Below are 16,510 nucleotides of genomic sequence, written 5' to 3' on the forward strand. Positions count from 1 at the left end.
CCACACACACTAGGGACAATTTACAGGTAGACAAAAGTGCTGGAGAAACTCAGCGGGTGCAGCAGCATCTATGGAGCGAAGGAAATAGGCGACGTTTCGGGCCGAAACCCTTCTTCACACCCGAAACGTTGCCTATTTCCTTCGCTCCATAGATGCTGCTGCACCCGCTGAGTTTCTCCAGCACTTTTGTCTACCTTCGATTTTCCAGCATCTGCAGTTCCTTCTTAAACACAGGGACAATTTACACATACACCAAGCCAATTAACCTACAAACCTGTATGTCTTTGGTCACGGGGAGAACGTACAAACTCCGTACAGACAGCACCCGTGGTCGGGATGGAACCTGGGTCTCTGGCGCTGTGAGGCAGCAACTCTACCGCTGCGCCACTGTGCCATCCTCTCTCAGGCAAATCGACCTCCCTTCCATCGACTCCATCTACACTGCATGCGGCCTCTGAGGTTCTTGGGTTCTGCTTTCTATTGCATTGCTTAGTTTAGTTTACTTTAGAGAGACAGCATGGACAGGAAGGCTCTGCAGAGGGTAGTGAGGGGAGCGGAGAGGATCATTGGCATCTCCCTACCCTCGGTACAAGAACTGTTCCAGAGTCGCGGTCTGAAAAAAGCTCTGAGAATAGCTAAGGACAAACTGCACCCCCTCCACATACACCTGGATCTCCTGCCATCAGGCAAGAGATACCGTAGCATCAAAGCCCGGACTACCAGACTGCTAAACAGCTTCCTGCCACAGGCTGTGAGGCTGCTAAACAGTCACTCTGTACTCACAGTCACCTGATTCTGCGGCTTTGCACTGACATTTTAATAACTCTGGCACTGGCTACTCAAATCAGCTGCCCTGGACATTTTAATGATTGGTTTTACTGTATTTTAATGTTGCTGTTTTACCTGCTTTTAACTATTTATACTGTTTCATCAGGGACTGGATTGTTTTTACTGTTATTATGTGTGAAATGTTTAAGTTTTATGTGCGATGCTCCGGTATTCCCTGGGAAACGTCTTCTCATTTTGCACTGTACAACTGTTGCTTTGCAAGATGACAATAAAGGTTGATTGATTGATTGATTGAAACAGGCCCTTCGGCCCACCGAGTCCGCGCTGACCAGCGTTCACCCATTCACACACGAGTTCTACGTTATCCCACTTTCTCATCCACTCCCTACACACTGTGGGCAATTTACAGAGGGCCTTTAATCCTGTTACTTTTATTTTTGTTTGTTTTGTTTCTGATTAAAAATATTTGTATATAGACCAAAAGAAAATGGAGGTGGAAGGTGCTGCCCTCTGCTGGAGTGTTGGGGTTCTGCCTGCTGGACTTCATCAGTCTGAAGAAGGGTCTCGACCCGAAACGTCACCCATTCCTTCTCATCATAGATGCTGCCTCACCGCTGAGTTACTCCAGCATTTTGTGTCTACCTTCATTCTGTTCCCGCCTGGGTTTACCAAGAAATACTTCATCTATCTGATCCACAGCAGTCAGTCCCTCTGTTCCCCCCCATCCCCTGTCTCTCCTCTCCTACTGCTCGCTAACTTGCCTTCTCTCTGTTGACGAGTCCCAGAAACATAGAACATAGAATTCAGAAAGTTCCTGCTCTGGATCAGGCCCTTGGGGCCACAATGTTTGTGCCAGACATGATTTTAAATTAAAACTCATCAGGAGTTTCTCCGGGTGCTCTAGTTCCCTCCGCACTCCAATAACGTGAAGGTTTGTAGGTTAATTGGCTTTTGTAAATTGTCCCTAATGTGTGGGATAGCGTGCGGGAGGAACCTGAAGATTCCGGAGAAAACCCACGCGGTCACGGGGAGAACATGCCAACTCCACACAGACAGCACCCGTGGTCGGGATCGAACCCGGGTCTCTGGCGCTGTGAGGTAGCAACTCTACCGCTGCTCCACCGTGCCACCCTAGTGTTTAGTTTCATTATTGTCACGTGTACCGAGGTAGGGTGAAATGCTTTGTTTTGCATGCCATCCAACTAGATGAGATGATACTATACATAAACGTAAGCAAGTCAAACTCAAGTACATTAGAACTAGAGTGAATACAATACAATACAATACGGTTTTATTCGTCACATTGCACATAAAGTGCAAGTGAAATTAATTTGCCAGCCGCGGTACAATGAGAAAGAACACACAATACACAATAAAAATAACAGTTTCGAGTTTCCTTCTGAACATTCTTTAAATCTTCATCTGCATTTTTTTTTTTTTTTTTTTTAAATTTTGGATAGCCACGACTGATCCATATGTTTCCTTCTGTTGGTTTGTCACCTGGCAGGCTGCAAAAACATGATCTTCAACACAGATTTAACACAAACATCCACAAACGAAGCACAAAAATTGTCCAGTCCTCCTCCATTTCCCCCCATGGTCGGGACCTCATCCCCTCCGCAGTCGCCGCTGCGGGCGTCCAGATGAATGAAAGTCAAGGTAAGTCATGAATCGGTGCCTCCCCCACGGGTGATCGATGGTCAGCATGGTCTCAGTGGGCTGAAGGGCCTGTGTCCATGTTGTATATTTTAACCAAAGAATCAATCAATGAATGAATGAATGAATCAATCAATCAATCAATCAATCAACCAACCATTCGATCGATCGATCAATAAATCAATCAATCGATCAATCAAATGATCAATCAATCGATTAATCGATCAATCGCTCGCTCCATCAATCGACACATCCATTGGTCAATCAATCGATTAATCAATCGCCTAATCAATCGATCGATAAATCAACACATTGATCAATCGATCTAATAACAAATGAATCAATCAAAGCCCATCAGTGGAGCAATGGGCCCCATCACCGTTTCTCCTCCACCTTGTTGCCGTGTATTGATCCTCCTCTCTCTCCACAGGGTCCTGCTCTCTCCGTCATCACCTATGTGGGGGTGATCATCTCGCTGGTTGCGCTGCTGGCCGCCATCATTACCTTCACCGCGTGCCGCTCCATCCACAGTGCCCGCACCAGGATCCACACCCACCTCTGCCTCTGCCTCTTCCTGGCCCAGCTGCTCTTCCTCGTCGGCATCTCCCGGACGGAAAACAAGGTACCGATCGGCACCGACCTCGGGCACCGCGCACTTTGCCTGCTCCATATCCTCCTACAAGGGCTCCCGGCATGTGGTGGCCAACATTCCCACTGGCTCAGTGTTACATAGAAACATACATGCCGGAGTAGGTCATTCGGCCCATCGAGACAGCACCACCCCACCACAACCCATCCTTCCACCATCCCATCCACTCCACTACTATCCACCCCACTCCCCCACACTCCCCTTCACTCCACATCACTCTGTACACTCTACTGCACACCCCACTCCCCTCCACTCTACTCTATACTCCACTCTACACTACACTCCGGTCCGCTGCATTAAAGCAGCCTCATTCTCTCTCTCTCTCTCTCTCTCTCACACTCTCACACTCTCTCTCTCTCACACTCTCACACTCTCTCTCTCACACTCTCACACTCTCACTCTCCCACTCTCTCTGCAGGCAGTGTGCGGAACCATTGCTGGGATCCTCCATTACCTGTTCCTGGCGTGCTTCATGTGGATGCTGCTGGAAGGTGTCCAGCTCTACCTGATGGTGGTGAAGGTCTTCCACGCCCAGAGTCTCCGGGGGAAGATCACCTTCCCCGTTGCCTACGGCATCCCGGCCCTGCTCGTCGTGGTGTCGGCGGCTTCCTATCCCCAGGGTTACGGCACCAGAGAATAGTAAGTGAACCCGCCCGCACCTACCCCTCCGACTAGACTGACCTTGAGAGAGGTGAAGACGGCACAATGATATAAAAACAAGACACAATGTGATGGAGTAGAAACATAGACAATAGGTGCCGGAGTAGGCCATTCGGCCCTTCGAGTCAGCACCGCCATTCCGGGGGCGCTGTTCTGGCAGCAGCCATGTCAGCAGTGCGTCAGTTTTTTCAACTTTTTTTTATTTTTTAGTATGTTTTAAAGTGTGTATTTAATGTTTCTTCGTGTGTTTTATGTGGGGGGTGGTGTGGGGGGGGTAAGGGGGAAACCGCTTCGGTCGCCTCCTCCATGGAGAGGCGACTTTTTCCAGGTCGCCTCCCCCGTGGCCTAACATCAAGGATCGGCGCGGCCTTTCCCGGAGACGCGCCCGGGGCTTCAGCGGCGGGCGCAGCGTGGACTCTCGGCGTGGAGCGGGTGAGCCCTCGCTGGGGCTCGCTGGAGGGGAGCGCTCCGTTTCGCTGGCCCGGGGCGGCCGGCAGCCTGAAGTCGCAGCCTGAAGCCGCGGTCTGCAGAGCTCCAGCTGGTGCGGCGTCTACAGCCCGGCATCCCTCGTGGGGGACCCGGGGGAAGAAGAAGCCATCACTGCTGGCCCGCGGCCAACTTCTACCGCGGGGCCGGCATGGACTTACCATCACCCCTGGAGGGGAGCTTCGACCGCCGGCCCTGCAGTCTACGGTGCTTCTGGCTGCGGCGGGGACTTTAAACCTTGACCGCCGGCCTGCGGCCTACAACAATCTAAAGCCGCGGTCTCCGGTGAGGAAGAGCCGATCCTGGACTGACTCTGGACTCTGGTCCTGTCCACGGGGGGGGGAAATGGAGGAGGACTGGCCAAATTTTTGTGCCTTCCACCACAGTGATGAATGCTGTGGTGGATGTTTGTGTTGCATTTTGTGTGTTCTTTATTATTGTATCGCTGCTGACAACCCAATCCTTGCCGGGTCACTGCTCGTGCGGTCGACCGGTCGGTGCAGAGAGTAGCTTTGAATGTTTGTCTCTTTGTTACGTTGTTTGTGTCCCTTTCTTTTTTTTAAAAAGCTACTGTGATGCGCCCTTTTAAATTGCCCCTTGGGGATGAATAAAGTGCTTGAATTGAATAGAATAGAATTGAATTGAATTGAATTGAATGTGCTCATGGCTGATCATCCAAAATCAGTACCCCATTCCGGCTTTTTCCCCATATCCCTTGGATCCGTTAGCCTTAAGAGCTCACTCACTCACCCACACACACTCACCCACTCACCCACACACACTCACCCACTCACACACTCACACCCACTCACTTACTCACACTCACTCACTTACTCAATCACTCACAGTCACTCACACTCACACCCTCCCTCCCTCACACCCTCCCTCCCTCAGCCTCAGAAGGGCCTGTTTGGGTGGTAATGAAGGCAAGCGGCTGGTCATTTATTGCTCATATTCTATGTCGCTCTTCTAGGGAGATGCTAACTGCATTTCCTTGTCTCTGTACTGTACACTGCACACTGACAATAAAGTTTGAATCTGAATCTAAATCTGTCTGTTTTTCTTCCAGTCGGTACAAACTGACGGTGTTTGCTTCCCCCCCCAGCTGCTGGCTAACATTGGATAAGGGGTTCCGCTGGAGTTTCGTGGGTCCAATGTGCGTCATCTGTGTGGTGAGTGTCATTAAACCACCTGTAATGTGGAGGACATGGGACACAGGGCAGATGTTGGATATATAACATAGAACATTGGACATAGATGTAGCACGTTGAGCTCGGGACATGGAACATGTAACATTGGACATTGTACATTGGACATAGTGTGGCGCCATCTTGTGGCCGAGCCACTTTGGTCTCGAACCTTCGTTTGTCCAGCTCGAGATCTCGCGTGTTCATATGACCGTTTCAATAGCATGTATAGACTTGGACACAGGACATAGGATGTGGGACAAAAAATATAGATCATGGCATAGAACAATATAGCACAGGAACAGGCCATTCTGCCCACAATGTCTGTGCCAAACATGATGCCAAGACCTTCTCTTACCTGCCTGCACACGATCTACCTGCATATCCATGTACCTATCTAAAAGCCTCTTAAATGCCACTATTGTATGTAAAGACTCGACTCTGTCGAGACAACAACTTGCATATCAATCACACACACATGAACCATCATGAACCACCTCAGGAGATGTCACGCACAAAGCAAGATAGACACAAAGTGCTGGAGTGACTCAGTGGGTCAAGCTGCATCCCAAAGACAAATTTGGGCCCCATATCTGAGGAAGGATGTTCTGGCTCTGGAGAGGGTCCAGAAGAGGTTTACATTAATGATCCCAGGAATGAGTGAGTGAACCTTTGACGGCACTGGGCGCTGGAGATTAGGGGAAAGTTGAGGGGGGACCTCATTGAAATTACTGAATAATGAAAGGCCTGGATAGAGTGGATGTGGAGAGGATGTTTCCACTGATGGGAGAGTCCAGGACCAGAGGTCACAGCTTCAGAATTAAAAGGCGCTCTTTTAGAAAGGAGGTGAGGAGGAACTTGTTTAGTCAGAGGGTAGTTAATCTGTGGAACTCATTGCCATAGGGGTCTGTGGAGGCCAAGAGTTGATATTTTTAAGGCAGAGAGAAACAAATTTTTGATTAGTACGGGTGTCAAGGGTTATGGGGAGAAGGCTGGAGAATGGGGTTAGGAGGGAGAGATAGATCAGCCATGATTGAATGGCGGAGTAGACTCGATGGGCCGAATGGCCTAATTCTACGCCGATAATGTGTGAACTTGTGAAGACGTTCGGGTTTGTAAGTTAATTGTCCCTAGAGTGTAGGGAGTGGATGAGAATGTGGGATGACATGGGACTAGTGTGAACGGGTGATCGATGGTAGGCGTGGATCCGGTGGGCTGAAGGGGCTGTTTTTGTGCCCGATATTTAAACTGAACGTACTTGAGTACTAAACGTACTTCTCCGTGGATTGGGGAGGAGAAGCTTGTGTGGTCCTGAGATCCTGAGAGCGATGCCGTCTGGAGCTATGCTCCTGGTAGGGCCACCCATGGCGGTAAGATCTCTGACAAAGAGCCAATCCAACCAAGACCTCAACGGTGGAACAGGCGGAGGACGATGGCTGACCTTAGTGGAGCGTCACAACGGCTGGGAAGGCGGATGAAGGCTGCAGCAGAAAAGGGTCTCCGGTCGTCTGGGACTCCATGCCACTGGATCCTGACCCAGATCTGTCAAGGACCGTGGGGTGGCTGTCTGTGCACCAGTCTCCCCACGTTAAACAAAGTCACGCACAGGCGTCCTCCAACTCTGGAGACACCCATGGTTGGCCATGACCGAAGGGGGCCTAAGACTTGAGTACCCAGTCACGGCTGTAAACACAAGTAACTCATCGCAGTTCGTTATCCTTTATGCACCACAGGCAAACCTTGTCTTCCTCACCGTGACGATATGGAAACTGATTGAGAAATTCAAATCCATCAGCCCCGATTTACCCTACTTAGAGAAAATCAGGTAATGACTTCAATGTGTGTTGTTTCTGTAACTCTGTGTAAAGGTTCAAAAGTAAGCCAAAGCATTCCTGCTACACGCTGCCCTGCACAGAACACTGCCAGACCATAGAAACATAGAAAATAGATGCAGGATTAGGCCATTCGGCCCTTCGAGCCAGCACTGCCATGCCATTCAATATGATCATGGCTGATCATCCAAAATCAGTAGGTAGACAAAAATGCTGGAGAAACTCAGCGGGTGAGGCAGCATCTATGGAGCGAAGGAATAGGTGACGCTTCGGATTGAGACCCTTCTTCAGAATCATAGAAACATGGAAACATAGAAAATAGGTGCAGGAGTAGGCCATTCGGCCCTTCGAGCCTGCACCGCCATTCAATATGATCATGGCTGATCATCCAACTCAGTATCCTGTACCTTGAGAATTAGTTTCCCCTTTCCTGCCTTCTCCCCATAATCCCTTGATTCCTTTAGCCCTAAGAGCTATATCTAACTTTCTCTTGAAAACATCCAGTGAATTGGCCTCCACCGCTTTCTGTGGCAGAGAATTCCACAGATCCACGACTCTCTGGGTGAAAAAGTTTTTCCTCATCTCAGTCCAAAATGGCTGACCCCTTATTCTTAAACTGTGACCCCTGGTTCTGGACACACACCTGGACAATACACAAGGGCCCACAATGCCAACATTACAATACTTTACCAGTTCCTTGCTGCTTAGTTTAGTTTCCAGATACAGCGTGGACACAGGCCCTTCGGCCCACCGAGTCCACCCTGTACCAGAGGCAGGAACCCGAACCGAAACGTCACCCTTCCCTTCTCTCCAGAGATGCTGCCTGACCTGTTGTGTTACTCCAGCACTTTGTGTCTATCACCATACACCAGCTCTATCCAACAAACTAGGGGCAATTTACAGAGGCCAAGTTTAGTTAAGTTTACAGATACAGCATGGAAAGAGGCCCTTCGGCCCTACGAGTCCGCACTGACCAGCGATCCTTTGTACACCCGGTTACACCCAGTCCCCACCGGATCGGACTTTACCTTGCACTAAACATTATTCCCTTATCATGTATATGTACACTCGATTGTAATCATGTATAATCTTTCCGCTGACTGATTAGCACGCAACAAAAGCTTTTCACTGTACCTCGGTACACATGACAATAAACTAAACTGACTAACTAACTTCCTCATGCAGACCAACATGTCCCATCTACACTAGTCTCACCTGCCTGTGTTTGGCCCATATATCCCTCTAAACCTATCCATGTATAACTGTCTAAATGTCTCTCAAACATTTGATAGGACCTGCCTCAACTACCTCCTCTGGCAGCGCGTTCCACATATCCACTACCCTTTGTGTGAAATAAAGGTACTCCACAGGTTCATATTCAATTTTCCCCCTTCACCTTAAACCTATGTCCTCTGGTTTTCGATTCCCCTACTCCGGGCAAGGGACAGTGCGTTTTCTCTTCCTCTCATGATTTTGTACATGTTCTAGGAGTAGAATTAGGCCATTCAGCCCATTAAGTTTACTCCACCACATTCATGGCTGATCTATCTCTCCCTCTCAATCCTTCTCCTGCTTTCTCCCCATAGCCCCTGACACCAGTACTAATCTATCTATGCCTTAAAAATATCTGTTGACTTGGCCTCCACAGCTGGCTGTGGCAATGAATTCCACAGATTCATCACCCTCTGACTAACAAAATTCCTCCTCATCTCCTTTCTAAATAGAAAATAGACACTAGACAATAGGTGCAGGAGTAGGCATTTGGCCCTTCGAGCCAGCACTGCCATTCAATGTGATCATGGCTGATCATCGCCATTCAGTAGCCCGTTCCTGCCTTCTCCCCATATCCCCTGTCTCCGCTGTTTTTAAGAGCCCTATCTAGCTCTCTCTTGAAAATATCCAGATAACTGGCCTACACACCCTCTGAGGCAGAGAATTCCACAGACTCACAACTCTCTGTGTGAAAAGGTGTTTCCTCATCTTCGTTTTAAATGGCTTACCCCTTATTCTTAAATTAGGTCTGGATTCCCCCAACATCGGGAACATGTTTCCTGCCTCTAGCGTGTCCAAACCCTTAATAATCGTATACGTTTCAATAAGATCCTTCTAAATTCCAGAGTAAACAAGCCCAGCTGCTCCATTCTCTCAGCATATGACAGTCCCACCATCCCGGGAATTAACCTTGTAAACCTACGCAGCACTCCCTCAATAACAAGAATGTCCTTCCTCAAATTAGGGGACCAAATCTGCACACAATACTCCAGGTGTGGTCTCACTAGGGCCCTGTACAACTGCAGAAGGACCTCTTTGCTCCTATATTCGATTCCTCTTGTTATAAAGGCCAACATGCCATTCGCTTTCTTCACTGCCTGCTGTACCTGCATGCTTACTTTCATAGACTGATGAACAAGGACCCCAGACCCTGTTGTACTTCCCCTTTACCCAACTTGACGCCATTTAGATAGCAACCATGCAATACTCCAGGTGTGGTCTCACTAGGGCCCCATACAATTGCAGAAGGACCGCTTTGCTCCTTTACTCAACTCCTCTTGTAATGAAGGCCAACATGCCATTCGCTTTCTTAACTGCCTGCTGGTAGGTCCTTTTATTCTGAGGCTGTGACCTCTGGTCCTATACTCTCCCACTAGTGGAAACATCCTCTCCACATCCAATCTATCCAGGCCTTTCACTATTCGGTTGGTTTCAATGAGGTCCTTCCTCTTCCTTCTAAACCCCAGCGAGTCGAGAGGTCCAGTGTCTTCGAATGAATGAATGAATGAATGAAAGAATGAATACTTTATTGTCACATGACAAGTCACAGTGATATTCTCTGTTTTACATACGGAAGGTATGCCAATAGTCGCCACCTAAAGGGCGCCGACTCAAACAGGCACTAGTGGAAACATCACCCCCTCATCCTCCTAAGCTCCAAGGAATAATGTGCGAGCCCGCTCAACCTCTCCTCTTGTTGCTGTACTTGGGACTAATTTGTCTTTCCCTGTGCAGAGTGTTCATTGTAACCGCGATCGCTCAGCTGGCGATACTGGGCTGTGCCTGGATTATCGGGGTGTTCCACTTTAACCGCAGGACCATTGCGCTGGCCTACATATTCACCGTCCTCAACAGCTTCCAGGGAACCTTCATCTTCATCCTGCACTGCGTCAACAACAAGCAGGTGAGGGTCATGGCCGCGCGAGACATCTCCCTCGATGGTGCAGGGTGTGGGAGCAAGGTGGGAACATCGACAGCACAATGATGGCCCCTAGTTCCTGCTCCTCCCTCTTTTGGTGGTCCTGACTCCGACTCTGTGTGTGATAGGGCATTCTGAATGCCCTAGATGGCATGCGCTGGCGACGCTTTTCCACCAGGGGCGCTGTCTCCAGGAGGGCACACGGCCCCCGGTTGCGGGCATCAGTCAACGCGCTGGGCGGGAGTTGCCTTGCTTTTGCCGTGATTTACTTAAAGCTAGGAACCTGGTCACCTTCAGCCAGGGGGCTGCTCCTCAGGGGGAGGGGGGGGGTGTTGTGGCCGTTCCTCACAGTGTGTGTGTAACTGTGTATGTGTGTGTGTAACTGTGTATGTGTGTGTGTAACTGTGTATGTGTGTGTGTGTAACAGTGTGTGTGTATGTGTGTAACTGTGTATGTGTGTATGTGTGTGTAACTGTATGTGTGTGTGTGTATGTGTGTGTGTAACTGTGTATGTGTGTGTGTGTAACAGTGTGTGTGTAACTGTGTATGTGTGTGTGTAACTGTGTATGTGTGTGTGTAACTGTGTATGTGTGTGTAACTGTATGTGTGTGTGTGTGTGTAACTGTGTATGTGTGTGTGTAACTGTGTGTGTGTGTAACTGTGTATGTGTGTGTGTAACTGTATGTGTAACTGTGTATGTGTGTGTGTAACTGTGTGTGTGTGTAACTGTGTATGTGTGTGTGTAACTGTGTATGTGTATGTGTGTGTGTGTAACTGTGTATGTGTGTGTGTGTGCAACTGTATGTGTATGTGTGTAACTGTGTATGTGTGTGTGTAACTGTGTATGTGTGTGTGTGTGTAACTGTGTATGTGCGTGTGTGTGTGTAACTGTGTATGTGTGTGTAACAGTGTATGTGACAGTGAGTAATAGTGTATGTGTGTGTAACAGTGTGTGTGTGTGTGTGTGTAACTGTGTATGTGTGTGTGTGTGTGTAACTGTGTATGTGTGTGTGTGTGTGTAACTGTGTATGTGCGTGTGTGTGTGTGCAACTGTGTATGTGTGTGTAACTGTGTATGTGTAACAGTGTATGTGTGTGTGTGTACAGGGCCGGCCTTAGGGGGTGCGGGGCCCAATTGGGAACAATTTTGGTGGGCCCCAGGTTCCCAGCCAAGGTGTGTCAGCCCAGTTATTTAGTATATATTATGAAATTGTACACTAGGTGCTATGGAATATACACTGTGTGAATCTCTCCTGCTCCCTCCCGTTTGCCTGTCAGTAGCTCCGCTGGCTTCCAATCTTTACCGTAGCTGCTAATTATGTGATTGGACACAATGCCCTTGGAGACAGCGGCTGATTGGACGGGAGGAGATCTATTTGTTGATTGGACGGGAATTTTAAAGCAAGCTGGTTGGTGATTGGATGCAATCCCCTTAGAGACAGCGTTTGATTGGCCGCCAAATAAAATTGTCAAATCTGTAACAAAAATCGCTGGTCGGTGCGAACTCAGTGGATCTGTTTGTATCTCCAAACTAATCTGGTTGTATCAACCAGACTATCTGGTTGTATCTCCAAACTAAACAGTATAACATGCAGGTACATTCATTTAAAATTAAATTCAGTGATTATTTCACATGATTTCTCACTGTGTAAAGCTCAATATCTGACCAATTTCTGTTTAACACGTTTGGTCTGCCGTGAGCATTTTTCTCTCCCAAAACAGTTCATATCTAGCAAATCGATCAACGAACCAGACAGCAGTTGGACGCAGTCATAGAACCATAGACAATAGGTGCAGGAGTAGGCCATTCGGCCCTTCGAGCTTGCACTGCCATTCAATATGATCATGGCTGATCATCCAACTCAGTATCCTGTACCTGCCTTCTCTCCATAAGCCACAAGGGCCACATCTAACTCCCTCTTAAATATAGCCAACGAACTGGCCTCAACTACATTCTGTGGCAGAGAATTCCAGAGAATCACCACTCTCTGTGTAAAAAATGTTTTTCTCATCTCAGTCCTAAAAGATTTCCCCTTTATCCTTAAACTGTGACCCCTTGTTCTGGACTTCCCCAACATCGGGAACAATCTTCCTGCATCTAGCCTGTCCAACCCCTTAAGAATTTTGTGGGTTTCTATAAGATCCCCCCTCAATCTTCTAAATTTTAGCGAGTACAAGCCGAGTCTATCCAGTCTTTCTTCATATGGAAGTCCTGACATCCCAAGAATCAGTCTGGTGAACCTTCTCTGTACTCCCTCTATGGCAAGAATGTCCTTCCTCAGATTAGGAGCCAAAACTGTATGCAATACTCCAGGTGTGGTCTCACCAAGACCCCGTACAACTGCAGTAGAACCTCCCTGCTCCTATACTCAAATCCTTTTGCTAGGAATGCTAACATACCATTCGCTTTCTTCACTGCCTGCTGCACCTGCATGCCTACTTTCAATGACTGGTGTACCTTGACACCCAGGTCTCGTTGCATCTCCCCTTTTCCTAATCGGCCACCATTCAGATAATAGTCTACTTTCCTGTTTTTGCCACCAAAGTGGATAACCTCACATTTATTCACATTATACTGCATCTGTCATGCATTTGCCCACTCACCCAGCCTATACAAGTCACCTAGTTTAGAGGGGTTTAATTCCTAGTTTAGAGGGGTTTAAACGGTTTAGAGATGTTCAGAGGGCTTCAGATGGGTTCAGATGTGTTTAGGAGTGTTCAGAAGTGTTCAGAAGTGTTGTAGAGGGAAATAGGTGGGGGGGGGGGGGGGGTCGAGGGGGTTTAGAGGTGTTCAGAGGGTCCCAGAGGGGTTTAGAGACGTTATAAGCCCCCCGTGAGAAATTGTATTTCTCTGAAATTGAAGATAGACATAAAGCTGGAATAACTCAGCAGGACAGGCAGCGCAGCGACTCTGGAGAGAAGACCCTTCTTCAGACTGAATTGAACTCTCGTCGGTGAGAGTACGTGATTGTCTGAAGAAGGGTCTCGACCAGAAACGCAACCCTCTCCCCAGAGCCGCTGCCCGTCCCGCTGAGCCACCTTCAACTTCAGAGCCAAACAAAAAACACAGAGTGCTGGAGGAACTCAGCGGGCAAGGCGGCTGCCTCACCCACTGGGTTTCTCCAGCATTTTTGTCTACCGCTAAACGTCAATGATTCCGGGAATGCTGAGGCAACAGGGTGAGAGAGCTAGAGAGAGACGAGATGGGGAGAGACGAGATGGGGAGCGGGAGAGAGAGCGAGAGAGAGGGAGGGAGGGGGAGAGCAAAACACAGAGAGACACAACGTGGGTCGGTAGGTGAATGAATAACCTGCACACCAGGAAGAAGCCCCTTCTCGCGGTCCGGGGCCCTCACTCATGATGGTGAGCTTAAAGAAATTCTCAACGTGTCTTCGATCTACATTCCTCAGTAAATGTAATTGTGTTTTAAACAAGTATTTATGACGCCGCGTGAATTTTATTCAAAGGAACACGGGGTCATTAATACTCATTCAAAACACAATAACATTTACCGAGGAATGTGGATGGATGCAGATTGATATAACAACTTGTTAACTACTTCATGTTAAGAAGTGCTAACCGTACTAGTTAACAAAGCGTTTGTGTCTGATGGCCGTGCAGCGGTTGTTATACATGGTCGTTTAAAAAAAAAATCCGGATGGCGAATTAAAAAAAAAATCTTTATTTAACAAAGAGAATTCGTATTTCCGTACGAAATACCGAACATTAGTGCGGGGCCCCCATTAGGCGCGGGGCCCAATTGGGGGCAATCGGTCAAATCGGCTTAAGGCCGGCCCTGTGTGTGTAACAGTGTATGTGTGTGTGTAACAGTGTATGTGTAACTGTGTATGTGTGTGTGTGTGTAACTGTGTGTGTGTGTGTGTGTAACAGTGTATGTGTGTGTGTAACAATGTATGTGTGTGTGTGTAACAGTGTATGTGTGTGTGTGTAACTGTGTGTGTGTGTGTGTGTAACTGTGTATGTGTGTGTGTAACTGTGTATGTGTGTGTGTGTAACAGTGTATGTGTGTGTGTGTAACAGTATGTGTGTGTGTAACAATGTATGTGTGTGTGTGTAACTGTGTGTGTGTGTAACTGTGTATGTGTGTGTGTGTAACAGTGTGTGTGTAACTGTGTATGTGTGTGTGTGTAACTGTGTGTGTGTGTAACTGTGTATGTGTGTGTGTGTGTGTAACTGTGTATGTGTGTGTGTAACAGTGTGTGTGTAACTGTGTATGTGTGTGTGTAACAGTGTATGTGTGTGTGTAACAGTGTATGTGTGTGTGTAACTGTGTATGTGTGTGTGTGTGTGTAAATGTGTATGTGTGTGTGTGTGTGTAAATGTGTATGTGTAACTGTGTATGTGTGTGAGTGTAACTGTGTATGTGTGTGTGTGTGTAACTGTGTATGTGTGTGTGTGTGTGTAACTGTGTATGTGTGTGTGTGTAACTGTGTATGTGTGTGTGTGTGTAACTGTGTATGTGACAGTGTGTGTAACAGTGTGTGTGCGTGCGTGCGTGTGTGCGTGCGTGCATGCGTGTGTGTGTGCATGCGTGTGTGTGACAGGGACTGAAGGATCCATTATGGGACATGGGGCAGCTGCAGTACAATATAGTTAGTGTTCTGCTGAGACTATGTCTATCTGATGTCCCCTCTGTCTCTGCTCCGGTTCCGCAGGTGAGGAGTGAGTACCGCCAGTGGATGGCCAGCTTGTGCCAAACCCTGAAGATATCCAAGTACTCCACCTTCACGGAGTCCACCCAGCCTACCTCTACCTCCCACGTGGCCAGCTCTGCAACCTCTGTGTGACCTGGTCTCACTGCGCTTGTCTCTGTACTTGTGTGTGTGAGTGGGGCATTGATGAAATCTACCCTCTCACGCTCCTTACAATGGACTCCCTGCATGAATCCTTCTCTCCGGAGATGCTGCCTGTCCCGCTGAGTTACTCCAGCATTTTGTGTCTATCTTCGGTGTAAACCAGCATTTGCAGTTCCTTCTTCCCACATTTCCCTGCTTTATGCTGCAGTAGGTTTTCGTATAAAATAATTAGATCAAAGCTCATTTGTAACAACATCAGCTGGGCCCGCACCTTGTAGATTATAGAGTTGTAGACTCATGCTGTGTGGAAACAGGCCCTTCGGCCCAACTTGGCCACATTGACCATTATATGTCCCATCTACAAAGTTCGAGGTTCAAGGTTCATATTTATTGATCACATGCACCAATTAAGTGACAGTAAACTGAATGACCCTGCAGCCATACATTTAAAAAGAACACAACACACAATAGAATTTAACACAAACATCCACCCCAGCATTCTTCACTGTGATGGAAGACAATAAAGTTCAGTGAGTCCTCCTTTGTTCACCCGTGGCCGGGGCCTTGACCCTCCGTAGTCGCTGCTAAGGACGGCCCGATGTGCAGGCCCTCTCGTCGGGATGATCGAAGCTCCGACGTGGGGATGGTCGAACACACTCCGTGTTTTGATTGCCCGAATCGGCCACTTCCATACTGGAGACCGCGGCTTCAGGATGTTATAGGCCGCAGGCCGGTGGACGGAGCTCTTCTCCGGCGATCCCCGGCAAGGGATCCCAGGCTCCGGATGGTAAGTCCACGCTAGGCCCGCGGCTAGAAGCTCCGCAGACCACAGCCCCATGATGTCAAAGTCACCAGGCCAGCGATTGGAGCACTCCACTGGCGACCCCCGGCAAGGGTTCGCCTGCTCCGCGATGGAAAAGTCCCCAATGCGCCCGCTGCTGAAGCTCTGGGCCCGACTCCGGGAAAGGCCGCTCCTATCCAAGCTGTTAGGCCGTGAGGAAGCGACATGGAATAAAGTTGCATCTCCGTCGAGGGAGGTGACTGAAAAGGGCTTCCCCCTATTCCCCCCCGCCACCCCCCACATAAGACATATCGAGAGACATGAAAACAAACATTTAGACATACAAAAAAAACAAAAAAAAGTCAAAATAACAGATAGGCTGCTGGCAAGGCAGCCGACGCAAAGTGCCACCCAATGTAGGGGTTCCTCCTACACTAGTCCCACCTGCCCGCCTTTGGTCCATA

General features: G+C 48.5%; 1 protein-coding gene across 1 annotated transcript in view; it reads left to right on the forward strand.

Moving 5' to 3' along the window:
- Nucleotides 1-15,771, forward strand: part of LOC116991867 (adhesion G protein-coupled receptor E3-like) — a 36,935-nt gene extending 21,164 nt beyond the window's left edge. Inside the window, exons 13-18 of the mRNA XM_033050843.1 lie at nt 2,876-3,067; nt 3,513-3,733; nt 5,346-5,412; nt 7,161-7,252; nt 10,266-10,434; nt 15,125-15,771. Coding sequence (XP_032906734.1) covers nt 2,876-3,067; nt 3,513-3,733; nt 5,346-5,412; nt 7,161-7,252; nt 10,266-10,434; nt 15,125-15,256 — 873 coding nt within the window. The 3' untranslated portion in view covers nt 15,257-15,771. The remainder of the gene's footprint in view (nt 1-2,875; nt 3,068-3,512; nt 3,734-5,345; nt 5,413-7,160; nt 7,253-10,265; nt 10,435-15,124) is intronic.
- Nucleotides 15,772-16,510: the final 739 nt, after the last annotated feature.

Source organism: Amblyraja radiata, chromosome 35 (genome assembly GCF_010909765.2).
Source record: "Amblyraja radiata isolate CabotCenter1 chromosome 35, sAmbRad1.1.pri, whole genome shotgun sequence".
NCBI classification, from domain to species: domain Eukaryota; kingdom Metazoa; phylum Chordata; class Chondrichthyes; order Rajiformes; family Rajidae; genus Amblyraja; species Amblyraja radiata.